Source organism: Ahaetulla prasina, chromosome 1 (genome assembly GCF_028640845.1).
Source record: "Ahaetulla prasina isolate Xishuangbanna chromosome 1, ASM2864084v1, whole genome shotgun sequence".
In the NCBI taxonomy this organism is placed as follows: Eukaryota; Metazoa; Chordata; class Lepidosauria; order Squamata; family Colubridae; genus Ahaetulla; species Ahaetulla prasina.
Window position 1 is genome coordinate 47,980,499 of NC_080539.1, and position 27,651 is coordinate 48,008,149.

General features: G+C 38.2%; 1 protein-coding gene across 1 annotated transcript; it reads left to right on the forward strand.

The window, feature by feature from the left end:
* The first annotated feature begins 2,490 nt into the window (after nucleotides 1–2,490).
* Nucleotides 2,491–27,651, forward strand: POLR1B (RNA polymerase I subunit B). The gene is made up of 15 exons (XM_058165106.1): nucleotides 2,491–2,754; nucleotides 3,785–3,952; nucleotides 5,114–5,260; nucleotides 5,780–5,912; nucleotides 7,838–7,974; nucleotides 8,533–8,756; nucleotides 11,170–11,341; nucleotides 12,520–12,691; nucleotides 14,329–14,610; nucleotides 16,432–16,565; nucleotides 17,066–17,236; nucleotides 18,425–18,581; nucleotides 21,610–21,806; nucleotides 22,778–23,025; nucleotides 25,213–27,651. The coding sequence occupies exons 1-15, from the start codon at nucleotides 2,578–2,580 to the stop codon at nucleotides 26,090–26,092; spliced, it is 3,399 nt and encodes a 1,132-aa protein (XP_058021089.1). The 5' UTR covers nucleotides 2,491–2,577; the 3' UTR covers nucleotides 26,093–27,651.

A 27,651-nucleotide genomic window follows, 5' to 3' on the forward strand; every position in this document is an offset into this window, starting at 1 on the left:
TCTAGATGTAAAACAAGAGGGGCAAGAGCAGAAGCCCATACATCAGGGACATCAAGCTAAATCTCCACCCCAGTGCCATCATTGACTGGAACAGCTCAGAGAAAGAAGAAACACTGGAGAACGCCCCCACCCTCAAGTCTACTTCTTGGTGACCAAGAAAGGTAGTATGCCATTGAGAGATCAAGAAAAACCAGGATGGTTGTATTACTTTCATCCTAGGTCCTTCAGAAGTCATGAACATGCACAAACAATGCTCCATAATATGCCTCAATTTTTTTTTTTGAGACCTAACTAAGAATTACTAGGAATCAGACATTTACTGTACATTTAATGAAGTATTATTATTAATTGAAAGGAGTCTAGAGAATGCTAGAATCATACATTTGGAAAACTTATGAAAAGTCAAGAATGGTTGAATTCTCAATGATTTCTTGAGGAAGAGGTGTACTATATAGCTTCCTTCAAGACATCCCCTCCCTAAGCAGGTTGACACAATGCATGAATTCAGCTACACATAATTTCCCAAACAGCCTTCACCCACTACAAGGGCCATGAATCCAGTAAACGGAAGGCTGGATTCAGAGTGGCAGGTTTTTATACTCTGTTTTATAGCTTTTAACATGTAAATCACAGTAGTAGATAAATTACAGCTTTGTATCTGGACTGTTTGGTGTTCTCTGTTATTTTGTGAGTTGTTTTCTTTCCTACATTTATACCAGGTTCTGACAGGTTCTGGAGAACCGGTAGTGGAAATTTTCAGCAGTTCGGAGAACTGGTAGCGGAAATTTTGAGTAGTTCAGAGAACCAGCAAAGACCACCTCTGGCTGGCCACAGAGTGGGGTGGGCATGGAGATTTTACAATATCCTTCCCCCAGGAGTGGGGAAGGAATGAGAATTTTGTAGTATCCTTCCCCCTGCCATGCCCACCAAGCCCACCAAGCCACGCCCACAGAACTGGTAGTAAAAAATTGGATTTCACCACTGATATACCCATTGTACTGTTCCCTTTCAGGATAAGAAACACTATGTAGAGCCCAGAAAAGGGTAAGACCAAAAAACAATGAACATGTGGCAAAAAAAAGGAAGAAAATATAACTACAACCATTACTATCCAAAGCCTTTCCATCATACCAGCCCTGCTAGTTTTCTTTGCCATATTATCCCTTTTTTTCCCCCTATATCTGACTACAAGGTGTTCTATGACTTTTGGAATATATGTTTTTTCCACTGTATTTGTTTTTCTTAGTAAAATATTGAACCAGTTTTTATTTTGCCCTGAAGACAAACCAGGTCTCCCTGTAGTGGTAAAAGCCTCCTTTTTGTGCTACCTAGAAACTCTCCAGCTATGCTATTAAAACGGAAGCACCATTTTCTGGTACTCAAACTAGGAAACACAGAGAAGTAGTCAGGTTGGCCTGCCCTAAAATATCCATCTCCGTTAAAAAAACAGAAGAAAACCTCTTCCCCGTCCCTTCATGATATCATGCCATCACAAATTAAAAGTATTAACCTCCAGCTGTCAGAAAAGTGTCCTTCGTTACATTACTAATTCACGTCGTAATTTAACATACTGCTGTATATGTGAGTCCCCTCAACTCTATTATTCGAAAAGCTGTGCTAATGCAAATTAAGTATGAAGGTTTGACTGCTGATTTTCCCACCGCCGTGCTAAATTGTATTTTCTGCACCATAGAAGCTGCTTTTCTAAAAATTGCAGCATCCCCATAGTTTTTTCCACTTTGCATTACTAAAAGTGAAGAATTATAAAATAATTATAATTATTTTATTATAATTAATATATAATTATTATAACAAAATACCTTATACCACCAGGCTTGAAATCCTGGGATTAGAAAACTTAAACTCCGCCGACTCCGACATGACCTGTGTTTAACACACAGAATCATGTATTGTAATATCCTTCCTTGTAAAAGACTACTTCAGGTTCAATCGCAACAAGACCAAACAATAGATTCAAACTTAATGTCAACCGCTTCGAACTTGATTGCAGAAAATATGACTTTTGTAACAGAGTTGTTAACGCTTGGAACTCACTACCTGACTCTATAGTCTCTACTCAAAACCCCAAAATCTTCAACCAAAAACTGTCTACTATTGACCTTACTCCATTCCTAAAAGGACTATAAGGGGCGTGCATAAGAGCACAAAAGTGCCTACCGTTCCTGTCCTATTGTTCCCTTCATTATAGTATTATATGCATATTTTTACTTATACTTTTACTTATATATACTTTTTCTCTCATGATGGGTTATTGTTTATGTTGATGATTGTATATACTGTTGTGACAAAATAAAATAAAAAAAAAATTCGGCTGGCACCAAATCCAATTCTGTGGTAGCAAAGACGGAGCTCTTACAAATTGTGACCCCTTTTACGGAGAAAGAGTGAGCGCATTGCATCCTGGGAGCAGAAGGCTCTTCTCGCTTGCTAGGACCCTACTAACTACAAGTCCCAGCAAGCTTTGGGAGAAAAGAGGGAAGGAAAGTTAAAGACGCCTATGTGCGTCTATCTTACGGTAAGAGGAACGGTCGCCTGGTTGTTCGCACGTGTGAAAGCATGGATGCTGCGGGCAAATGGAGGAATTTGCCCAGCGGTCCCAGCCTCAAGCATCTTACGGCGTCGGACTACGGCCGGCCCAGAGAGCAACAAAGGCCTGCCCTTCAGGATATTGCAAGGGCTCATATTGAATCGTTCAACTACGCTGTAAGCGAAGGGCTGAGCCGTGCCGCGCAGGTGAGAAAGTTGGAGAGGAAAGATTAAAAAAAAACATTGCTGCGAGGTGGGGAGCGGATTAAGGGTGGGGGCAATCGAAAAGGAACCGGGATGGAAAAATAATATAGAAGTGAAGCTTTTGCTTGTAGGGAAGACGGCACCCCACCTCTTTTGGCGAGTCCTCCTCAACAAATCAAATAGTGCTTAAGGCACTGTAGGCAATGCAGTATCTTCATTGTATTTATCAGATCTCTTTAACAGGCTTGGTTGTAAATCAAAAATTGACGGTAAGGATTTTTTGATGCAATTGATATAGTTTCTAGAAAAGTGCCATGCTAGAGTTTAACAACCACCCCAGCACGCTATGATGTTCTATTACTGCATTTGGTTATTAAGGTTGGAAGAGGAGGTACAGTATGAAAAAAATGAGGAAAGGTGGGTTTTTTTGAGAATTCACTTTTTTATGTTTTTGTATATTCACATTTCTCTATTCATGTTTCTTATCTAGGTTCTTTCCTCTGATTATTGGCTGTTAATTATTTTGTTAGCTCCAGCATAGGGAAGCTTTTCCTCTGTGAGAACATATTTATTATAGTCATTTATCAGGTTTATACTAATGTATGGTAGATCTCATGGAAATGAAATTTTGACCATTTCTTTTGTTTTTTAATCCCACTCTCCATCTGAAAAAGCTCTCACTTTGGCTTCCAAACCCTCATAATTTAAAAGACTTGACCAAAAAAAAAAGGGATAAGGAAGGAAGAAGGAAACAAAAAAAAGGATCACCACCAGCTAATAAGCTCATGTGTAGCTGGCCTGTTAGACACAAGATTACAAATCAGGAAAGACCACAGATAGGTTGTTTCTCTGCTTTGTTGCCTGACAGAATGGCTGCTGTTAGTTGACAATTTAGAAAGTGAAAAGCACCTGAGCATTGAAACGTTGTTTGATATCACAGCCACAAAAATATCTCTTCTGTCCAGGATAGAATTTTTAGATCCTTTCTAATTCTAATAGGCATAAGATAAACTCTCTCTCTTTTTTTTTTTAGGATATTCCTCCTTTGGAGTTTGCTTTTAAGAATGATCGGATTACTTTGGCCTTTTCAGGGGCCACCATCAGCCCTCCTATGGTACCAAAAGGGAGTATATGTAAAGAGCTGAAAGTTTATCCAGCAGAATGTCGAGCACGTAGAAGTACCTACCGTGGGAAACTGACTGTAAGTAGAGGAATAAAATAGCAATAGCACTTAGCACTTAGACTTATATACCGCTTCATAAGTTCTTTACAGCCCTCTCTAAGCGGTTTACAGAATCAGCATATTGCCCCCAACAATGGGTCTTCATTTTACAAACCTCAGAAAGATGGAAAGCTAAGTCCACCTTGAGCTGGTCATGATTGAACTCCTGGCAGTTGGCAGAATTCATCTGCAATACTGCATTCTAACCTCTGTACCACTACGGCTCTTATATTTCCAAGTGTTTTAGAACTTTGTTTAAAGCAGAGTTCTCCAATGTTTCTGGGTTTGCAGACCGGTGGGGGGAGGGGATGTTTCATGCAAGCGGCTGGCAAGTGGACATGCGCAGCTCCATTTCCGCAAGCGGCATGCATGCATGCCTGCTGTTCACACAAATGAAAAGCACGTGCATGCCCACACCGGCCATTTCCACAGCCCAGTTGCAAACCAAATGGCCCACCCTTGGTTTAAAGCATTGAACAAATACAGAAAGTTCACGTGCTGATGTTTTCCCCTTTTTGGCAATACTGGAATCTGAGGTCATTCAGTGAAGTGAGGTAGTGGCAGATTCAGGAACTATTTGTTATTGCAAGATATAATTACAATTGGTAATTTAAATGGGTGACACTATTTGCAATAGAAAAAGAAAAATGATTCTACACCTGGTGTATTTAATATATAAGGCTGTTTATTATGAAAGCTTTATGTCAACAAATTGCAAGCATTTTGATTCTAACTGCTAGAGAATATAGTTTGGACATATCTTTTTTCCGATAGAAAAGGTGTAAAGTTTCATACCATAGATCCTAATCATTTAGGATCCTGGCTATATTCACAACTGTAATTAACTATTTTCTAATTTTTAGTCATTTCTGAATAATGTTCCAATAATCAGTGTGTTAGTAATAAACATAAGTTACCCTATGATAAGTGCGCAACCAATAAATTTTATAAATAAATAATCAGGGTGTGTGCATTTGTTCATGTAACATTTAAAAGTGTTCTAGTTTAGATAAATATTCTTTAGACATTTTTGTTACAAGAGTGTGGGGTTTTTTTCTTTGAATAGAAATTCCAGTACTCCTTCAAAGTTATTTTGTTCATTTCACCCCCTAAAAATCACTTTTTTTTCCTCCTGTATAGGCTGATATCAGTTGGGCAGTGAACGGAATTCCTAAAGGAATTATCAAACAGACCCTTGGGAATATTCCAATTATGGTGAAATCTAAATTCTGTCATCTCCATAGCCTTTCTCCCAAAGCACTTATCCAACACCATGAAGAAGAAGAGGTATTATTTAATTTGGTTGGTTTGTATGTAAACCAAAGCTGTCTTGTTACTTCAGTGGATTTTAAACATCCGTTTTAGAAATACTCCTCTGAGGTTTTCTTTTTTTTTTCCTTTGGGGAAATGAGGTCCATTTATTATTCTTAAATATATATAATTACTATTTTGATAGTGGTGGATTACTTGAAGTTATATCATTTTTTTAAATGGAATTTTAATGGTAATTCAACACTCTGAAAATACAAAAATATCAACACAGAAACTTAAGCAATTATTGCAATAGTTATAATTTAGATTGCCTGTTTTTCTGTATACAATACAAGTATTCTGTACATAATACAAGTGTTGAATATATGTAAAAAGATAGAGCTTGTGAAAAGCAAAAGCTTTTAAAATTTCATTTTTCTCTCAATTTTGTAATTCACTCAAAGCTCTTTCTAAGTTGATCAGCTAAAATATTTCATCCTTTTTTCCCTGATACCTTGGTTTATGATTAATTATCATTTCTTATACTTTTGGCAGGAAATGGGTGGTTATTTCATAATTAATGGAATAGAAAAGGTGATAAGAATGATGATTATGCCTCGGCGGAACTTTCCTCTTGCAATGATAAAACCAAAATGGAAATCTAGAGGTCCGGGCTACACACAATATGGTAACTTTTGACTTACAAATTGTCTTTGTTCACATCTTTTTCCTATTTCTCTCGGTAGAAGCTAGATATTTTAGATACACAGTATTCTACAATGTTGTTTCTGATGTAATTTAGTCTTTAATATTTTCTTTAGGACATTTTTTAATCTGAACTGTGAGAAAGTCTGTACTGTAAATATTGTATTATGCTTGCATCCGTTATTTATATTGCCTTCCTTTCCCTAATTACGTGTACCCTCTCTTCACGAAATCCATTGTGCACAGGTTTTGGCTCAGTTGTGAGAAAATGTTAAAAATTGCCCCCAACATGTGGATTGATTTCATACACAGTGCTAAATGTATAGTTTTAAAGATTTAAACAACTCCAGAATGAACAAATTACATTATGGTTTAGTGTGTTGTGTGACCTAGGCCATTGTGAGATAGAAGGACAATAAATCGGAAAAAATCATATTAAACTGTATTGAACATTACTGTTCTGACCCAGCCTTAGCAGAAACAAGAAATAGACTCCTTGCCATGAAAACCCCCCCTTTATTTACCTCTTGTGAATTAATTGCATTCACCCACTGAAAAGTCCAGACAATAGTCCTTCAAGGAGTTAACTGCAGTACAGACCTTATCAGTTCCTTGCAAAGTTGTGAGCTCCCAGCCGAAAGTCTGCAAATTAAGTTCTGGCAAGCGGTCTTTGTGGCAGGAAAGGCAATGAGCAAAATCTTCAGACTCCCCAGACTCCAGCTCTACTGGCCCAAGTTCCTCCCCAACCACCTCATTTTCTGAGTCTGCCACCAGCTCTGCTGGCAGCTGGCAGGTCACAACAATTACATGATAATCTTATTTTAAATTAAATGTGCTTTTCACCATACTCAATACTCATTCAGTCCTCACTTCTTGGAGATTGATCCTCGGACAGGCCTTTTGATTGAAAATTCTAACATGCCCCTCAGGTTCAGTCTTGTACCAGTTCCTTCTGTTTGCCTTAGGTAATCCTTGGGTACAACCACTCATTTAGCAGCTGTTCAAAGTTACAACAATGCTGAATGAGGGGATTTATGACCAGCCCTCAAAGCAGGGGTGAAATGCTCCCGGTTCAGACCGGATTGCCCAATCCAGTAGCAGGTGGTTCAGAGAACTGGTAGCAAAAATTCCTGCTCCCCACATGCCCAGCTGAGCTGTGCGATCATTACAGATTTTTTTTTACTTTTAAAAGCATTTTTCTTCTGCCGAAAAAATGCTTTTAAAAGACTGACGATCCCAGCTGAGTTGCCTGATTGTCAAAGGCTTTTTTTCTTTTAAAGGCAAAAAAAATACTTTTAAAAGAAAACAGAAGCCTCTGATAATCAGGCAGCTCAGCTGAGATCATCAAAGCCTTTTAAAAGCATTTTTTACAACCTCTTTGGCTGAAAAGATTGTAGAAAAAATGCTTTTAAAAGTAAAAAAAAAAAAGTTGGCCATGCCCACCCGGTCATATTACACCCCCTCCACTAAGCCACGCCTACAGATCCGGTAGTAACAAATTTTACGTCTCTTCCCACAGGGTGTTCAACTGCAGTCTTCACTTTAAGAACCCACAGTTCTCACTTAATAATGACAAGCAACTGTGTCTGCCAGAATTGCTGTCACAAAGTGATGTGAAAATGTCATGGTGCTTTTATAACCACATCCCTTAGTGAAGGAATTTCTGCTCCCAGTTACATTGTAACCTGAAGACTACCTGTATTTCTAGGTAGTAACTTGTAACTTGTTACATTCAGGAAAAGAAAGGCCTTGCATGCCTGCTATCTAATGGCACAAGGCTGGCTAGGAATTCTGGGAAGAATAACTTCAATACAGTACGTCTGTAGGTCATAAGTTACCTGGGGAAGGCAATTTTGATAGTAATATGAAACAGTAATATTAAGACTTGTATCTTTTGATGGTATTTAGGGGTCTCAATGCACTGTGTTAAAGATGAGCATACATCTGTTAACATGACCTTACACTACCTTGATAGTGGTTCAGTGATGGTGAATTTCATCTATCAGAAGGAGCTGTTCTTTATCCCACTGGGATTTCTCCTTAAGGTATTGTCATTATATTTTGTTTTCAGGGAGCTATGATTTTCAGAAGTATAAGATGTGGGACAATAACCTGGCTTGCAAAACCATAATAAGAATTAGTTCCATCCAGTTCAGCAGCAACTTGAAACAATAAAGAACAGGTAGTCTTTTTTTCTTAGGAAGCTGCATAGGGCTCTATTGTAGTCAGGATGTAGTAGCTGGTATAAATGGTTATTCACAACACAGTGATTATGGCCTGGTTCAGTTTCAGGAGTCAAATCCTGAATTGGTTGACCGGGCTAATACAACATGTGTATCTCAAACACAGTTCAGTGGTAAAGAAACTATTTTTAGATATTACTATCTGCAGAGATGGGGTTCTATTTCTGGAAGGTATTCACCTTCTCCAAATCATTATGAGGTCACTATTATCAAATTATGTAATTTAGAATACTATAAAATGTCTCCAGAGTGACATTAAAGATATGACTATAATAACTCCAGTAAATGAATTCTTTATTAATCAAGCCCCAAAACATCTAAAAATTCCAACTTTTTATTTTTCTGCTTTTTATTTTCCAGGCATTGGTTGGTTTCTCAGACTTTCAGATTTTCCAAGAACTGATTAAAGGGAAAGAAGATGACACATTTTATAAGAACTGTGTCTCTCAAATGCTGAGGCTGGTCACAGAGGATGGCTGTGTGACCCAGAAACAAGTGCTGATCTTCTTAGGGCAGCGCTTCAGAGTAAAATTGAACCTTCCTGACTGGTATTCTAATGAGCGTGTTGGAGAGTTCCTTTTCAAGTATGTACAACTAAATGTTTAGGATCAGACTGAACCAGAGCCTACATTGTGGTGCACCTGGGAAAATAACGTCTTAAGCATTTCCTAATGAACCATACTTCCTATGTTGTGTGAAGTATTGCCTTTTCATTTGAATTATCTAAAGTTTTGTGTTGAGTTCTCAGTGTCATGCTTTACCAAGAATATAAATTATGGTTAGAGGCCATATGAGGAAAGGGCCAGCTATATTTGGCGTGGAGGAATCAGATATGTTTGGCTTGAGAAGGGTAACTGCACAATAGTCATGATTGCCTGGTTCACGTATATGAACAACTGTTTATCAAATGTCTACACTGTTCATCTCAGCTAAACAGCTCTTCTTATATAAGAGGGCAAATACTTTATTTCCTTAAAATAAAGACTAAGGAAAATTTAATCGGTCTTTTGATTAATAGAATTGCTATCTTAGAGTTATATGAATGTTCTTTGTTAAATTGTCCTGGTGTAGGGTGAATCATTAAATTCAGGGTCAAATTCATCTTGAGTTAATAATTTTTTTCTGTTACTTGCAGAGATAGGACTACGTAATATTTGCCTAAAAGACAGTGTGGGTTTTAGCTGAATGCTAGAAGAAACTTCAGATAGTCCTTGACTTATGATTGCCCACTTAACAATGATCCATAATTATGATGGCCTCGTAAAGGATGCTTTACAGTCCACAAAGCACTTGGTCATGTGATCATGATGTAGGTGCTTGGCAACCTGTTTGCACTTATAACTAATTGCCAAGCACCCCACAATCATATGAGGACCATTTGCAATTTTCTCTACTGGCTTCCCCAGAAAGTCAATGAGGAAGCTGGCAGGAAAGGTTACAAGCTGCAGTTGCCTGCTGAGAGGACTCCTCCTTTTCTTGGGGCTGGCTGAAAGAGCTGCCTCCCAAAAGTACAGAAACAGAACTGAAATCCTGAAGATTTCAGCTCATTTCTTGCACCCTGCCAAAGGAGTTTCCTTTTGTGCATGGGCCCCCAAGGGTAAATGAGCCCCTGCGCAAGTTGTGCAAGAGTATCTCTCCACTCAAGGGCTTGAATTTCAGCAGTGAGAATTTTCAGCTCCTGAGCAGAGCCTACCAGAGCTTTAAAAAAAAAAAAACAAGGCCCCCCGCACTCCTTATCTGGGACTTTTATCATATAATCACCTGTGTGATTGCTGAACAACCACAACCAGGAATGCCAGGATTGCAGTTGTTAAACAAAGTTACATTGGCACTCAGGTGATATCTCATATAATAATCGCTTTGCTCAACAATTGAAAATCTGATCCAATTCTAGTTATAAGCCAAGGACTACCTGTTCTTGATAGAATTATGGAACAAAATTCTTTAGAAATTCTCTTATTGATCCTTGTGTTTTTAAGTAGTCCTAAAACATAGGCAGAGCCACATATCAACATATCAAGCAAATTTATATTTATCTTTCCAGGGTTGTATAATAAGTCTCATGGCCTTATTTAGTGACAAAGAATTCATAGCTCTTGGTATAATGATAGATTCCACAAAAATGTAATATCAGTGAGAAAGACATTGTTCATCTTGGTTTTCTGACTATTCTGAATGGATTATAATTTTCAACAGAAGACAGTGCTTTTCCTTGATGAGGCAATTAGATGGATGAACCTCCAGGGAATATTGAGGCTTGTAGGTTAAACAGGGAAAGGCAGCAAGAAGGCAACAAATTATGTTTTATTGCCAAAAAAATTATTTCTCCTTGAAGTGTCCAGTAATTGACTTATTTTGGAAGGAAACTTTGCTGTTACATTTGAAATTCTGCCTTCTAATAGGTAATCCCAGTTCTCTTTAGTAATTTTATTCCATGTTAAAGCCTAACTCATTTGAGGTAGAAACAGTTGCCCCCTTATGTCAATGAAATCTGTACTATATCTAGTACCTTTGAGACATTTTAGCCTTCAAATCTCATGAGCCCTAGCCTGTATGACCTGAAGGAAAGCATTGTGGTATTTATAGTCAAAATCTTCTGAAGAATGTTGGTTACTTTTTTCTACATTAATATACTGAATTTATTCCAATAAAAAAGAAAATTGATTTTAGGGTACCTATGGATTAGTTTTTTCAAAATCCAGATTATATAACAGGGTAGACAGTTTATTTATTTATTTATTTATTTATTTATTTATTTATTTATTTGATTTTTATACCGCCCTTCTCCCGAAGGACTCAGGGCGGTGTACAGGCAAAAGTAAAAACAGACAATACAATATACAATTTAAAATGCAAATTAAAAAAAATATAATTGGCCTAAAACTTTAAAATATATAAAAAACTAAAACCCCATTTAAAATGATTGGACAGTAAATGATTGGGAAGATGATTAAGGAAATTCAGAGGGTGATTTGTTTTTATTAATTGTTCCTATAGCCAGTGCATCTGCATACATTTGAAAACGAAAGCTGAGAAATTCTACTTGCTTTGTCTAATGACACGAAAGCTTTTTACTTTATCCAAAGAGGGTTGCATGGAGGACAATCCTGACAGCTTAATGAATCAAGAAGTGCTCACCTCAGGACAACTTTACCTCATGTTTTTAAAGGTAATGCTTTTAAATTTGTCCCCTCTCCCCTTCCTTTCCCTCCCAACATGGTTATGCACATATGTATTCACACTGTGTTCAGACAGACTTCCACTGCTAGGTTCATATAACATAATAAGCCCTAATGTGATTCATTTGATTTTAGGATTACCATGCCTGAACTACAATTTTCATTTGTAAATCATAATTTACAATAGGTCAGGAATTAGCCTTTTGGTCTCTTTAAGAATTGCACACTGTCCAGTAAGGGATAGTCTCAGGGGCACAGCTGAAACATCTGAGCCTCTTGATTATTAAATTTTGAGTAGTATAAAGTTTGGAATGGAAGTGGGAGGCCTTCGGGGAATAAATCACTCCCATTCCTGTCCTTAAAATCTGAAAATCATTCTACTAAAAGTCTTGTCATTTCGATGGTATAATCTTGGTCTACAAATGGAATGCCGGGAAGCTGCAGGTTGGCACTCCTGATTTATGGTTTTATATGATGTATGATTCCATCCATTGTCTTCCACATAATAATCACCCAAAATCTGTTGTGGTAAGAGACAGGGACATAACCCCTTTTCGGATTCCAGTGTTGTATCTTCAGTCTTTACCTAGGTTTAATAAAATATGAACATGCTTAGTTTCCTTGGATAAAATGGTTACAAATTGGATCACTTTTCAGTAAGAATAGTAGCCTCTTATGTTTGATAACAGCACAAAGAAGGAGCCTGATCCTTTGACGATTTTCATAGATTCTTCATCTGTCAGTCTATGTTTGTGCTAATTTTGGATGGCTCTCTGCATATTCTGCAACTCCATTCTTGCCTTGTTGCAAACCCCACTGATGTTTTGTCTATAGCATTAAGTCATGGAATAATTTGCTACAAGCTAGTGACAAAAGGGGCATCACCTGAGGAAGTTGAACATCCAAGAAAGTGGAGTTTCAGAATCTTACAAATGCCTGTTTGGGTTCAGTCAAAGTATGTGTTGACCCTCCATTTAAAATATAGTGACTAAATTACTATTAATAGACTATTTAAAATTTTCTTAATTTATCTTACCTTACAGTCTAGTCTTAAATATCTGTAAATCAAACTTACTGAAATTTCCATTTACTTGTATATACTTCATATGGTAACATAGAAGATGTTTGTTTTAAAGCCCCTCTATCTTATTTTCATCCTGTCATTCAGGAGAAGATGGAAACTTGGCTACACTCAGTTAAACTAGCATTAGATAAGAAAACTCAGAAGTCAAATATAACGATTACTTCAGAAAACATGATAAAGATTCTTGGCTTAGGAATAGATCTCACCCGGATGCTTGAATATCTCCTGGCAACTGGTAACCTGCGCTCAAAGTCAGGTAGGATTGTTTGCAACCTAATTATGCATCTGCCTTTTTTTAAATGAAATTGGTACATTATACTCCTAAAGGGCCTTGAAATACTTAATTGAATTATTGAATAAAATTAGATGTCAACTCTGCTCCAGAGTTGTATGAAAAAGCATTTTCAAAAAATAATGACTTCTTGTTTTTTTTGTAATGTATACTATGATGGGTTTCCTCTGTTCCAGCTTAATAGCAAATATTGCAATCGTACTTCATAAAAGACTTATACTGAATTCTTAACTTCTTTTGTCCATTTGAACCAGTGTTGAAAACTGCAAAATTGCCAACATATTTCTTTCTCAGCAGACACATTGCTAGATCTTACCCCATAGTGTACTAGGGATGTATTGCACATTTTCCACACCTATTTGTTAATAGGTTAAAAGAACATATTTTCCTGGTTTTGTATTGATTATATGCCATTTTTATTGATTGATTATATGCCATTAAGTAGTGTTTACTCTTAGAAACCACAAAGTTGCTGCATAATGCCAGGAAATTACTTGTTTCAATTAAGAAGGTACATGGCTACCATACACTACCAGGAAAAGTTGCAACTTCTTAAAAGAAAGCAATTTTGGCTTCGTATATGAAATACACACATTCCTTGAGTGTATGTGAATCTTTTAGCTAGTTCTGTATAGGTATTTTTGGCAAAACTAGTCAGCTTGTTCACTGAATCTTAATGGCACAGAGATAGTGTACTCCTTGTGCCTGGCTCTTCCCATGAGTAGCTGTATCCAGCATGGTATGAAGAGCCAAATTCACAGTTTGTTTAACATGATTTTGTTCTCTTCTTCGTTCCAAAGCACGGTAGATGGGTAGAGGTTTGTGGTGAAATTTCCATGTTGCCTAGCTTTTCTCACCCTAAAAACATTTAGAAAAACTTAAAATTCTAGAAAAAAATTAAAATTTAGATAATTCAAAATAAGAATAAGAAAAGTTCAGATCTGCTGTTTGTGCATGATATATCACAATTCTTTAACTTAGTTTATTTTTATACAGATTTATATGTGGATTCTAGAATATTATACTTTTAAACCACCCAGAATTATTTAGAAAGTGAGATGGGTGGTGTAAAAATTTGATTAAAAAATAAGTAACACTTTGTTCCCAAATTTTGATGATTTGAATGTTGAGTTTTAAATTTTCTTAGGATGGAGTATATAGACTAAAACCCATATAATACACTTACATTTTTGAGTTTTGTTTGTTGTATTCGAAAGTGCTTTTTTTCTCTGTATGACCATTTTTGCTTTGGGGTCAGCCCTTCTCAGCTAATCCTCTTCCAAAATTAAATTTCTGCAACCAGTCAGCGCAACACAGAGTCAAAAAAACCTGCATCCAAAAAGGAGATTAAGGAATCCATGCAATGCCTGCAAGACTTCTTCCTCTTTTCTGATCTCTTGAATCCAAAGAGTACTGATATTCCTTGTCTAAAATCTGAAGTTCTAACACTTGCTACGTGTCTCCCTGAGAAATACAAATGTAGCTAGAGATGAATGTTTGGCAAACTCTGTTCATAATAAAAGCATTAAACTGCTGCTGTTCACAAACAACTGGAGAAGATCAGATTTCTATTATTTTCCTCCCACCCACCCCTTTCCAAGGTTTGGGCATGCTGCAAGCATCAGGTCTATGTGTGATAGCAGACAAGCTGAACTTCTTCCGCTACCTCTCCCACTTCCGCTGTGTGCACAGAGGAGCTGCTTTTATGAAGATGAGAACCACAACAGTGCGCAAGCTGTTGCCAGAGTCCTGGGGTTTTCTCTGTCCTGTCCACACACCAGACGGCGAGCCTTGTGGTTTGATGAACCATATGACGGCCCCCTGCGAAATCGTAACCCAGACTTTCCACACTGTATCTCTGCTACCTTTGCTTTGCTCTTTAGGTGAGTGTTAATCATTTGGAATGGTCAGAAAATGCTTTTATGGGAAGCCAATCTCATATTGAGATGATCACTTTTTCAGAAGTAAAATTTCTGCATGTGTTCAACCATTTATAAAAAAGTGGTCTTTTCCCTGGAGCTGAAGGATCTTAATATTCCCTGGAAGATGTATCTGAATCCTCAGATCAATAGCAATACTCCAGTGATCCATCTTTCTTCATAAAGTACAGCTGCATCTTAACACTATTATAGAATCATCCTATAGGTCATGAATAGGCAAGCCAGGAGCAACCAAAGTAGCCATATGAACCTGGCACAACTTCAGTAACAATTCAAAAAAAAGTATACCTCATGCACTTGCACACATTCCACAGCAATTATTCTGAAGGATTTGCAGAAGCCTATTGGTAGTCCTCAATTTATGATCTCATTTGATACCAGAATTTCTGTTGCTAAGCAAGGCAGTTGCAAAGTGAGTCATGCCTGATTTTATGATAATTTCTTCCGTGGGTCTTAAACAAATCTGGCTTCCCCCATTGACTTTGCTTGACAGAAACTGGCTGTGAAGGTTGCAGATGGCAGTCACCTGACCAATGTAATTACATGCCAGTTGCCAAGCACCTGAATGGTGATCATGTGACCATGCTGCAATGTTTGTAGGTATGAGGATCAGTCAAAAGTCACTATTTTCAATACTGTTGTAACTTCAGATGGTGCTAAATGAATGACTAGGTGAGCTGTTGCCGCCAGCGGGGACCACTGGAGCCTTCGCTGCCAAGGAGCTGATTGGTGATTGGATTTGCCTCATGGAATATCATCCATTAGCTATTGTAGGTAGCAGGGATCGCTGCCCATTCATTATCGCCACCCTTTCACTGTGGCCTGTTCTCCATCACCCATTGGGCTGTAGTGATAGGCGGTGGCAGCGACCCCCGCTGCCTAGAATAGCTGATCAGTGCCGCACCAACCCCCCTCCCCTTCGCAATATTTGCTTTATGAGACATACACTTTTGGGGGGGGATGCGTCTTATAGTTCAAAAAATATGGTATAGTTATAAGCCTTTCTGGAAGTGTTTTGGCTGAATACTGAGGAAAATGTGCTTTTAAGAAATAGCATTAGATGCACAGTAACATAATGGAAAAGACCCCTCAAGGAGTTAACTGTCTATTGTTATTTAAGTTAAAATAGTGCTGTAATAATATTTTTCACTTACAAGAATATCCAAAAAAGAAGATATTTTTTAAAGATTTGGTCTCAAGATGTTCCACATATCGTAATCTGGCTATCAGATGAATCTCAGAAAGCCTTGAAATTGTATAAGTGGACTATAGCAGCCAGTCTCTAATGATGGATGAACTGGCATGGGAAAGGACAATACCTCAAGTAGCATGACTTAAGATAGTTCATTTTTATGGACCTTATCTATGAAATAAACTACTAATTATTCTCTAGAGGAGGAGATGAGGCAAAGAATGAGGTTTTTTCACCAACTTTTTTACTTTGCAGTTAAATTGGGGCTTTGAATACATTAGGTTCAAATGCAACATTTTTGTGGCTTTAATTGGTTTTCAGATTTTTCAATTTTTTACATTAAAAAGAAATTCTACCATTGTCTTCCATATACTTCCACCCATTATAAGAGTTCCTTGATCAAAGCAAATCCTATTTGTGTCTTTTACCTAATGGTCATGCTGGGGAATTTTAGGAATAGCAGTTCCAGAATACCAGTGAGAAGATGTTAAATTGGACTCCTCTAACTTTCTGGGAAGTTTCTGTACGGTTGTTCACAATATAATAAGCATTGCCACAAAATGTTTCCATAGGTGTCACCCCAGTTGATGGTGTACCAAACCAACCTTATGCTGAATGTTATCCAGTTACATTAGATGGCGCTCTGGTGGGCTGGATAGAGAAGGATCAGGCTCCTGATCTTGTGGAGACTTTCAGGCGCTTCAAGGTGAGTCCTCTTTGCTTAACTGCAATCAGTGGTGGGTTTCTACGCTGGCACGAGGCTCCGCCCGCCCACCCGGACGTCATCACAGATGCTCTGCGCATGCGCAGAAGGTTCTGTGCATGCGCAGAAGCGCCGCAAGTGAAGCAAGCACACGCTCTCACAGTTCAGAACCAGTAGCGAAGGTAAGTGAAAACCACTACTGACTGCAATGTATATCTCAACTCCACTCTCTTGGAAAATTGTATCATTTCATTGTTTGGGTGATGGCACCCATGATTGTCATTCAGAATTGGATGGTTTTCCAGGTGCATATCTACCTCCTTCAGAAGTCATACCAGTAGCTCTTGGTGAAGTCACTTCATGCCTCTCCTTCCTTTCTTTTAATTCTCTTTAAAACTTACAAGGCTTATTATTACTACCTGTGAATTACTTTAAATGTATATAAAATGTTTTATAAATGTATATAAAAATAAATCATTTTGAGCCTTGATATCTGTTAACAGGCAATGCAAGAAAAGAAGATTCCAGGTTGGACAGAAGTAGTGCTCATTCCGATGACAGGGAAACCCAGTCTCTATCCAGGACTTTTTATTTTCACGACCCCTTGTAGGATGATGCGTCCTGTACAAAACTTGGCTTTGGGGAAAGAAGAATGGATTGGCACCATGGAACAGGTAACACTTCTAATATTTATAACAAAGCATCAGCTAATCCAAAACTAATCTTTTGTATTTCAGCAATGGGGGTGGGGGTGGGGGAATGAGGATGAGGAAGAGATGCAGAATAGATCTTCCAAAATTATATTAGGTATAAGTTGTATGAGGGAATGTCTTGGATACACTTTCAGAATTTGCCTACATTATCAGAAAATATTTCCAGAAATCCAGGTAGTTCTTATTTCCTGACCTTACCTCTTATAGAGGGCACCAAAATGAAATGAAATTAAAAGTGGGCAAAATCTTGTGAGTGCCACTCTTACAATATCTTGACAGTTTCAGATCTTGCATTTCCCCCCATCAGTGTTGCAAGCTTTTGTCCCTGACAGCATGCAAAATTTATTGAACAATTTGGTAGTCTTGTGAGCTTCTTTAAAAGATATATATATATTGGAGTGGGGTGGGGTATAGACTGCTATTTGGGAGTGTTGGGAGATCCTGAAAGTGTTTCTGACCACTGGTAATAGTGTCAGGAAATCAGTAATAGCTTAGTTGTGTAGCTGAACCCTTTTTCTTAAGATTAGCAAGTGTCCATTTTAAATAATAACTAACAGACCATTGTGATCACTTAATCTCAGATTTCTGTGTTTTCAAATATTACTAGCTCAAGAATAAAGCATGTTGTGCTTGTGTCCCCTCCCGCCCCTCCATTATCCATTCAGGCTGAAAAAGTACAGTCGCTTGAACCCCTGGGAAGCTAGGTCAGTATGTATAATACTGAGCAGTTCCCATTGTTTCTCTCGCAGTTTAGAACAAATTGCTATAGAATTGCAGTCGATAACAGCATCCTTAATAAGACCTTTAAATTTTGTCCAATTGGCTGCATATTGAAGACTATTAATTCTGGTTATTGCCTTTTATAATTTTGTCACTCTAAATATCACACATTTTAACTTCGGCAGTTATGCTTTTAGGAAGAAAAGTATGAGATATGATGCCGTTATCATGAACATTATCATAAACTCTAATATCAAGAGCATTGAAAACAATGGCCTTCTGGATATTAAGATTGAATTTTCTGTAGCGGACTGCTAAAGTTTTATTGGATTAGGTTTGCAGAATGATTATTCTTGTAATAATAAGAACTAAAAGCAGTTCAGTGGATTCGATTGCTTTTGGAAGTGATGGAAACTGGGTTCCCCTTAGGTATTCATGAACATTGCAGTATCCAAGGATGAAATTCAACCTGGGTTGACCACTCATCAGGAGCTTTTTCCCTATAGCATGCTAAGTGTGGTGGCATGTTTCATTCCTTTCTCTGATCACAACCAAAGTCCAAGAAACATGTACCAGTGTCAGATGGGTAAGTATTTATTGTTTCCTAACTATACTAATAATTCAGTTATTTTCATAGTGTGCATCTTTGTAATCAAGCAAGCAGAAGCAATCAGACCCACAAAGTGGTGAGTTCAAGCTCACCACTTTATTACATTCTGCCTACTACAGATTGCCAGCCTTAGCCTGGGAAATGATAGATAAAGTTCTATGCAGTTTAAAGGGGTGGGGAGGGGGAGAGATTGTCCTAGCTGGACCTATTGAGGTTCCACAAGGACTCAAGAGTAAATCCATACTTGAGGCCTCCCCCTTGCCTGGCTAGCTATTTCCTGACAAGAAATGACTACATCTGTGCACAGGAGTTATCAACAAGGTTTCTAAGGACTTCCATGTTTTATACAACTATAGTATTTAAAAAAGGAATAGAATACAAATTAGGAATATTCCAAGAAAAACCTAGAACTTGCTGAGCATGAGTAGAAAATGAGGGGAAGAGATAGACTTATCGGCAGCATGAACAGAATAGAGAATCTTAGAAAAAAGTGACGTTGATTGCTATAAATATTTTATGCTGTATTGTTTTGTTACATGTCACATTTTTGTATAAATTACTGTTTCACTTTGATCCGTTGCTCTTTCCAATTTCTTTTATATATTATATTTATTTACTATATTTGCCAAAAGGAAGATTAGGTTTTTTCCATTAAAATTGCCTTGACATGTATTTATTTCTTATTTAACTAATATTTACACCGCCTCAGCTCCAGAGACTCTTAGTGGCTAACATGCAAATAACTACTAATAAAATGCAATCATCATAACATAAATAAAATAAAAATAGTATAAAACAAGTAATGGCAAAAAACTTATACAAAAGGAACCTAGGCATGCCACAAAATGCCCTCTGTTTTGCCACAGACGTTTTTGCCCCTAGAAATTTCTTATAGCTGTTAAATAACATGGGAGTGAACTTCAAGGCACATAATCTGTTTCCACCAGGACCCTGTATAACTGCAACCCAACTGATTTCTCCAAAATCTTTCTTAAAAAGAGATCTAACACATCAGAATTTACAAACAAGACAAAACACAAATCACATTTTTCAAGTTGGCAGCCATTATTCCCTTTCCAAAGAGGCATTGCTCATCTCTGAAATCCAGAGGTGGGTTTCAACAGGTACTGACCACTTCTGGAGAACCGGTAGTGGAAATTTTGAGTAGTTCGGAGAACCGGTAGTAAAAATTCTGACTGGCCCTGCCCCCATCTATTATCTGCCTCCCAAGTCCCAGCTGATTGGGAGGAAATGAAGATTTTGCAGTAACCTTCCCCTGGATTGGGAAAGAAATGGGGATTTTGTAATATCCTTCCCCCGGAGTGGGGTGGGAATAGAGATTTTACAGTATCCTTCTCCTGCCAAGCCCACCAAGCCATGCCATGCCCACCAAGCCACACCCACAGAACCGATAGTAAAAAAAATTGAAACCCACCACTGCGGGAAATCCCTACAGTTTCACCCACCCATCCATCCCCCGGGCTTCTCAAAGGGCTAGATGGGGCAATGAGCCAACATGCTGGTGACTGAGCACATTTCACAGAGGACCCTGTTCCTTTCAGTGACATATTTTAGCTAATCGTCACTGGAGGCTGAGGGATGATAAATTAGAGTTAAATAGAGTTGTTGGATGGTGAGACACTGCTGACCTTATGTCCTGGGAGATGCCACATTTATTCTGCCACTATTGCAGAGGCTTCCTACTTTATCTCCTTGAGCTCCTTGATAAACCACAGAGCACCTCAGGATTTGCAGACTGAGAGGATTCTTAGGGTAGGACTCACATTATAACTGGAGACTTGAGACATACATTCTTTAAGGGAAACAAAAGCCATTTCTCTCACTGAGAGAGAGAACAAAAGGTTTGAGATGGAAGAACCTCTTCTATCCTTGGATTCCATACCTATTTTTCTGGAAAACCCTTTTTCTCTAGGCTCAGCAAGGGACTCTTCTCTTATGCCTGATTGCAGATACTTGTCCTTTTTTTGTTGTAGTGATTGTTCTGGCTCCACCATTTTGGAAATAAGATTTTGGACTGGTTTGTATATGTCCATCTCCAGTATGTGCACATTTGTTATTTAATCTCCTTAAAATTAGAAACATAGTTTCGCTAGATGCTGGGATTCAGACATCATGATTGGCCAGCCTGGCAGAGTTGTAAACATGTTTGTAGAGCTCCTTCAGGGTTAGCATGAAGCAGACAAGATTAATCCATGCCAGTTTTATTTTTACATATTGGACATGTAGCACTGAAGTTACACTGAGTATATTCTTAGAAAGGAGAAGAAAGGATTAAATGTTCAGTGGCAGAGAAGGAAGAAACTTGAGCTGAGAAATTTGGACTGCACACTGAACAAAATAGTTCTTACATGGGAGGGAGGGAGGGAGGGAGGGAGGGAGGGAGGGAGGAAGGAAGGAGCCTATAACCAGGAAAGGATATTTGTATCTTTACTTCTGTTCTGTCTCTTCTGATTAGCAAAAACTCTGTGGCCTGAAATAGTAATAATAATAACAGAGTTGGAAGGGACCTTGGAGGTCTTCTAGTCCAACCCCCTGCCCAGGCAGGAAACCCTACACCATTTCAGACAAATGGTTATCCAACATTTTCTTAAAAATTTCCAGTGCTAGAGCATTTACAATTTCTGCAGGCAAGTTGTTCCACTGATTAATTGTTCTGTCAGGAAATTTCTCCTTAGTTCTAAGTTGCTTCTCTCCTTGATTAGTTTCTTGTTCTACCCTCAGGTGCTTTGGAGAATAGTTTGACTCCCTCTTCTTTGTGGCAATCCCTGAGATATTGGAACATTGCTATCATGTCTTTTTCCATACTCTGTTAATGGTAGATTATCAAATTAAGTGTGAAAACATGAGTTTTGCCACCAATTTATGGCCATTCCCTTAATGAAAGTTGCAGTATATTTTCTGAATACCTTTTCCAACTGTAGATAATCATTCTGGGTTTTTTTTTCTTCTCCTTCCTTCTTCTACCCCCACTAATGTCTCCCAGGTAAGCAGACAATGGGTTTTCCACTTCTGACTTTCCCGTATCGATCTGATGACAAATTATACCGGCTTCAGACTCCCCAAAGCCCGTTAGTTCGGCCATCCATATATGATTATTACAATATGGACTCTTATCCCATCGGAACAAATGCTGTTGTTGCTGTGATCTCCTATAGTGGTTACGATATGGAAGATGCAATGGTAAGGCCATAGTAAAATGGATATGGTTAGAAGGAAGTTTTCAGGGTATTTTTCTTTTTCTTTCTGTACTTGTGAAAATCACATTAAATATAATAAACTTGATTTTCCAAAATACAGGTAGTCCTCAACTTATAATAGCATCCCCATGGTCACCTGATCAATTCAAACGACTGACAACTGACTCATATTTATGACTGTTGCAGTGACCTGGAGTTATGTATTCACCGTTTGTAACCTTCTGATAAGCAAAATCAATGGGAAAGCCAAATTTACTTAACAACTGTGGTGATTAATTTTACAACAGGCAAAAGGTCATAAAATAGGACAAACTCACTTAACAAATATCCCACTTAGCAACAGAAATTTTACACTCAGTTGTGGTCATAAGCCAAGGACTACCTGTAATGACCTTAATCTCTGTCGTGAAAATATTTCATCAAGTGGGAACAAAAAGTTATTCTGTGTAGAAAGCACCTCGCAATAATTTTCTTAAAAGGAGTCGCATACATGAGCATTGTTGCTTAAAAAATGATCACCTGTTAGTCTACATTTGCTATATCAGAGGTTAAGAGATGGTTTTAAAATTCAAAAGCAACAATTTTCATGTAACTTGGAAATGTTAAGCTTAACTTTTTGTTTAAGCTTAATCTAAAACAATGAAGTTCTGCCTGTCGCCATTCAAGTCAGGTCGGTTGCTTGGGATATCTTTTGAGGGTGGGATAGCAATTTCAGGCACTTTGAAATCCAAACAGCAGTAGCTCCAAAGTGGCACCCTTTCCATGTGTGGTGTCACTGGCTGTACCCTTCCCATGCTGTAAGTAGTACCCAACACATCTGGAAGTGGGTTAGGTTTTGTAGAAAGTGGGAAAATCTGAACGTAACTATTGTGTTTCCATAATGTGGGAAACTAAATCATTTACATTTATAAAGGCGTTGTCTCCTTTACTGAGTGTGAACTTGTATTTCCTTAGATCCTGAGCAAGTCGTCTTGGGAGAGAGGATTTGCACATGGCAGCATCTACAAGACAGAGCGTATTGATCTTGCAGAAAAAGTAAAGCAAGGGGAAGACAATCTAGTGTTTGGGATTGGGATTGATAAACCTGTGCAGAGTTTGGACCCCGATGGCCTGCCCCACATTGGAGCTAGACTTCAATATGGAGATCCTTATTATAGCTATGTGAATCTCAACACAGGCGAAAGCTTTGTGACCTACCATAAGTAAGTGCTGGTTGTTGGTGTTTCAGAATTGTTTCCAATAGAAAGCTGGAAAATGCTTTTTACAAATCATATCGGTGTCTCTCAACAGTTTGGGTACCATAGCATAATAACACAAATATGGTCCTGTTGGATCAGATCGTTGGCCCAGTCCAACAGTCTTATAGTGGTCAATCAACTGTACAAGATAGTTTCCTTGTCTCCAAGCAGATGACGTTCAGAGGCAATCACTTTCAAAGTTAATAGGCATTGATCCCTAACAGGTAGGTAGGTAGGTAGGTATGTATGTATGTATGTATGTATGTATTTATTTATTATATTTGTATACCGCCCTTCTCCCGAAGGACTCAGGGTGGTTCACAGCCAGTAAAAACCACAATACATATAATACAGGTTAAAAACAGTATAAAAAACTAATTCAATATATGGCCTAAAAATTTTAAATACGATTAAAAAGCCCATTTAAAAACCCCAGTGTAAAACCCCAATTTAAAACTACATTTAAACTAGTCCTGCACGTCGAAACAACAACGTCTTCAGCTCGCGGCGGAAGGTCCGAAGGTCGGGGAGTTGACGAAGCCCCAGAGGCAGCTCATTCCAGAGGGCAGGAGCCCCCACAGAGAAGGCCCTTCCCCTGGAGGTCACCAGCCAACATTGTTTGGCTGACAGTATCCGAAGGAGGCCCTCTCTGTGAGAGCGCACTGGTCAGTGGGAGGCTACTGGTGGCAGTAGGCGGTCCCGTAGATACCCCGGTCCTAAGCCATGGAGCGCTTTAAAGGTGATAACAAGCACCTTGAATTGGACCCAGAAGACCACCGGGAGCCAGTGCAGACTGCGCAGGAGAGGTGTCACATGGGAGCCACGAGGTGCTCCCTCTATCACCCGCGCAGCCACATTCTGGACCAGTTGGAGCCTCCGGGATAGCTTGCCTATCTAAACAACTAAAAAATATTGTCTATAGAAGGAAAAGTATGAGTTATAAAACTGTTCCTCATGGAATGTTGCAAGTTGTCACCGATTTTTCCAATGATGTTGAATAAGCGACCTTCAGAAAGCCAGGTTCTCATTTCCCACTCTTTTTCTATAAGTATTTTCTCTCTCCCTCTCCTCTCACTAACTTCTCGTAGTTGCAAGACCTTTGTTGACTTGCTTCCTTTCAGATCATGCAGATATTTTTACTATTGAAGCAAAAGAAAATTAATTGAAGAAGTTAGATAGGAAAAAGGCCCTCCTCTTCCTCCCCACCAGGCTATTTTAGAGTTTAGATATGGTGTTGTATAGCTGTGAATGCCAGTAACAAATAATAAAATTAGTGAATTAATTTAATCCTCATTTTTGGCTATCTGAATTGCCATTCTCCAACAAGCATTAAGGAAACCCATAAATTAGCTATGTAGTCTATGTGCAGAGGAAAAATAATATTTTGTCCAATTCCCTAGAATCTACCTGTCAATTGGTGTTCCCAACTTTTATACTTATAAGAGGAGAAAGGAAAACAATATTTTTCTTCTTTCTGTGTATCACAAGTAATTATATACACTAAAGCTTATATCCATCCCATGAAAACACCTGTTTCTGCCTTGGAGGGAGTTTTTTTCTGTTTTCACTATCACTTTGTAAATCTGTATTGAATATAGTATCTCAACCAACTTTAAAATTCCTCAACAGCTTGTTAAAAGTATTTTCAGTGTTTTAATTTTATGCATATAGAAAGAAAGTGTTTGTGGGCAAAACCTGACTAGGTCTGATTGAGAGTTGCCTGACTCTGAGGTAAGAAAAAAGAAGCTGTTGTGTAGTTGGCAACATATTTGATCATTAATCTCTTGGATATGATCATGCCACTGTAATTGTAATGAAAAGGAAGAAAAATTAGGTGAGACCTTTTTTAAATTCATGACACATTTCCTGCTGCCTGGACATCAAAGTCCAGATAATTTTTTGGAAGCTGTATTTTCAACTGTTATCCACAGTATTTCTTCTGTATGTAAAACAACCTGAAAACAATTACAGTTAAGATTCAGAATGCTATTATATTGCGAGAATCTGTGTTTCTTTGTATGTATAGCATTAGCATGGTTATCTTCTGTTTAGTCTCTACTTTATGCAAGTACTTATTTCCTCCCAAAATATTTTGGAAATTCCCTGCAGAAGGTCTTCTGATAGTAATTAAACTCTTTCCTTTTTTCCCAGGAATAAGGAAACTTGTATTGTAGATAACATCAAGGTATGTGGTAATGATACTGGAACTGGAAGATTCAAGTGTGTATGCATCACTTTCAGAGTCCCCCGGAATCCAACAATTGGGGACAAATTTGCCAGCCGTCATGGACAGAAAGGCATCTTGAGCCGATTGTGGCCAGCTGAAGACATGCCCTTTACTGAAAGTGGAATGGTGCCAGACATCCTCTTCAACCCTCATGGTTTTCCATCCAGAATGACCATTGGCATGCTGATTGAGAGCATGGCAGGAAAATCAGCCTCGCTTCATGGACTCTGTCATGATGCAACCCCATTTACATTTTCTGAAGAGAATTCCGCTGTGGAATACTTCGGCAAGCTGCTGAAGGCTGCCGGCTATAATTACTATGGGACGGAGAGGATGTACAGTGGGGTATCTGGAGTAGAGCTCGAAGCAGACATTTTCATTGGTCTTGTGTACTATCAGCGCCTGAGGCACATGGTCTCTGACAAATTTCAGGTGAGGACTACAGGGGCCCGAGATAAAGTCACCAACCAGCCCATTGGAGGAAGGAATGTTCAGGGCGGCATCCGCTTTGGGGAGATGGAGCGGGATGCTCTGTTGGCTCACGGCACGTCCTTTTTGCTGCACGATCGTCTCTTCAATTGCTCAGATCGTTCAGTGGCCCACGTTTGTGTTGACTGTGGTAGTCTTCTCTCACCTCTCTTGAAAGCTCCACCAGCCTGGTCCACCACTCGCGCCCGACAATACGTTTGCGCCTCTTGTGACCAAAGTAACACCATTGAAACAATTGCTGTCCCTTATGTCTTCCGCTGCTTTGTGGCAGAATTGGCTGCCATTAATGTCAAAGTGAAACTTGATGTACAGTAATTATGGCAACTGAGTTGTCCTTTTCTAATTCTATTATCTGTTATAAAAGGACTTATTTACGTAGTGCTGTAAGATCAAACTGATATATATTTATAAGGAAAGAGGCACTCCGCATATTGTCTACAAAAAAAACCACCCAGGAGATGTTTGGAATTATTTAATAAGGTAAATAGCACAAGTCTTGGGTCTTTCTAAAAGGATTGAATACTAAATTAATTTAATACAATACTCCTTGTTCCCAGAAAGCCCAATAATTTTTCTTTCACACTTTAGGGTTTACATCTGTCCCTGCAGCAAAGAAAGGCTGGAAACATAGGAAATGACATTCAGAAGCTTTCCCCATTGAAAACAAGTAGATGCTGAGAGGCCCCTATGCCGTTTAATAGCTGTCTACATTTAAGCAGAACATTATTTTGACTGCAACCTAATAGATAGCACTGAGAAGTGATGTCAAAGTGCCTTTATAGCACTTTCCTTGATGTGGATATTATAAGGAAAGGAGAAAGAATAACATGATGGCTTGTTCTTTTTTTTTGCAACTACCTTGAATTAAAGATTAAAGGAGTTCTGACTGATTTGTATTTAATAAATACCCAGAAAGTTTCTGTAGTATTTTCTCTTTCCATTTTGAAGGGAGATGGCTGCACTGTCTGTTTCAGTTGTTATTTTTATCTGTTTGACATTCAGCCTTGACTATCAGTCATGACCTGCATATGTGTCTTTCATAATCTGTTTCCTGCATCTGGCAAGATGTCACGATTCGAAAGTGGCTTAGGAATGAAGTAGTTCTTGTTTTACTTTTCCCATTTACCTAACATTGTTCAGAACAGAAAGAAAATTGTAATTTGTATTCAATTGATTTTTCTCTATTAAAGTACTTGTTGATTTTTTTTTTTTAACACTGCTGAAATGTTGCCCGTTTTGATCATAAATCTACAGAAAAAAAATCTGTGTACTCTGTGGGAGAAAGACTAAGCTTTTTAAAATAAAATTTTAAGTCAAATGGGTACTGATTTTAGTGGATTTCATTCTAGGTTAATTTTAAAGTACCGTTTAGACTTTTGACCCGAAAAAAATAAATGTATTACTAAAGTATATTTATTGGAGATCATCCCAGTTCATTGCATTTCATTTAGGGTGTCTGAGCCTGGCATATGCAGAAAGCTAGAAGGTAGAAACCAAAGATTTAAAAAGATATATGATTGGCAAACAATTTGTGTTCCTCAGTGAGGTTGTGATTAAAATGGAATTATTAGTCAGATTTCTAGAAAATCAGAAATTGAATATTTTATTGCTTCAGTAACATCTGTTTTTGGCATCTGAACCACTGTAAAATTGACTGGATCAGTGAGCAAAAGAAAGAAAAAATAAAAACAGAAATTCAGGGTCTAACCTCTCTATTTTACCACATACATTTGGACATTAGTCCTCTTATGCCAAGGCAACAGTTTCAGTTATGGGACTCCAGTCTTTACTTCATAGCTTTTTATCCTAAATTGTATCCCGAATCACAAGTGTTTAGTTAAATTAAAATGGCTGCAGCTTTCATCCTTATGGAA

Excerpts from the sequence above, each read along its gene's own strand:
- POLR1B (XM_058165106.1), top strand. The coding sequence starts at position 2,578 with ATGGATGCTGCGGGCAAATGGAGGAATTTGCCCAGCGGTCCCAGCCTC. Across the intron at positions 11,342-12,519 it reads TTTACCTCATGTTTTTAAAG|GAGAAGATGGAAACTTGGCT; the intron begins GTAATGCTTTTA and ends CCTGTCATTCAG. Across the intron at positions 23,026-25,212 it reads AGCTTTGTGACCTACCATAA|GAATAAGGAAACTTGTATTG; the intron begins GTAAGTGCTGGT and ends CTTTTTTCCCAG.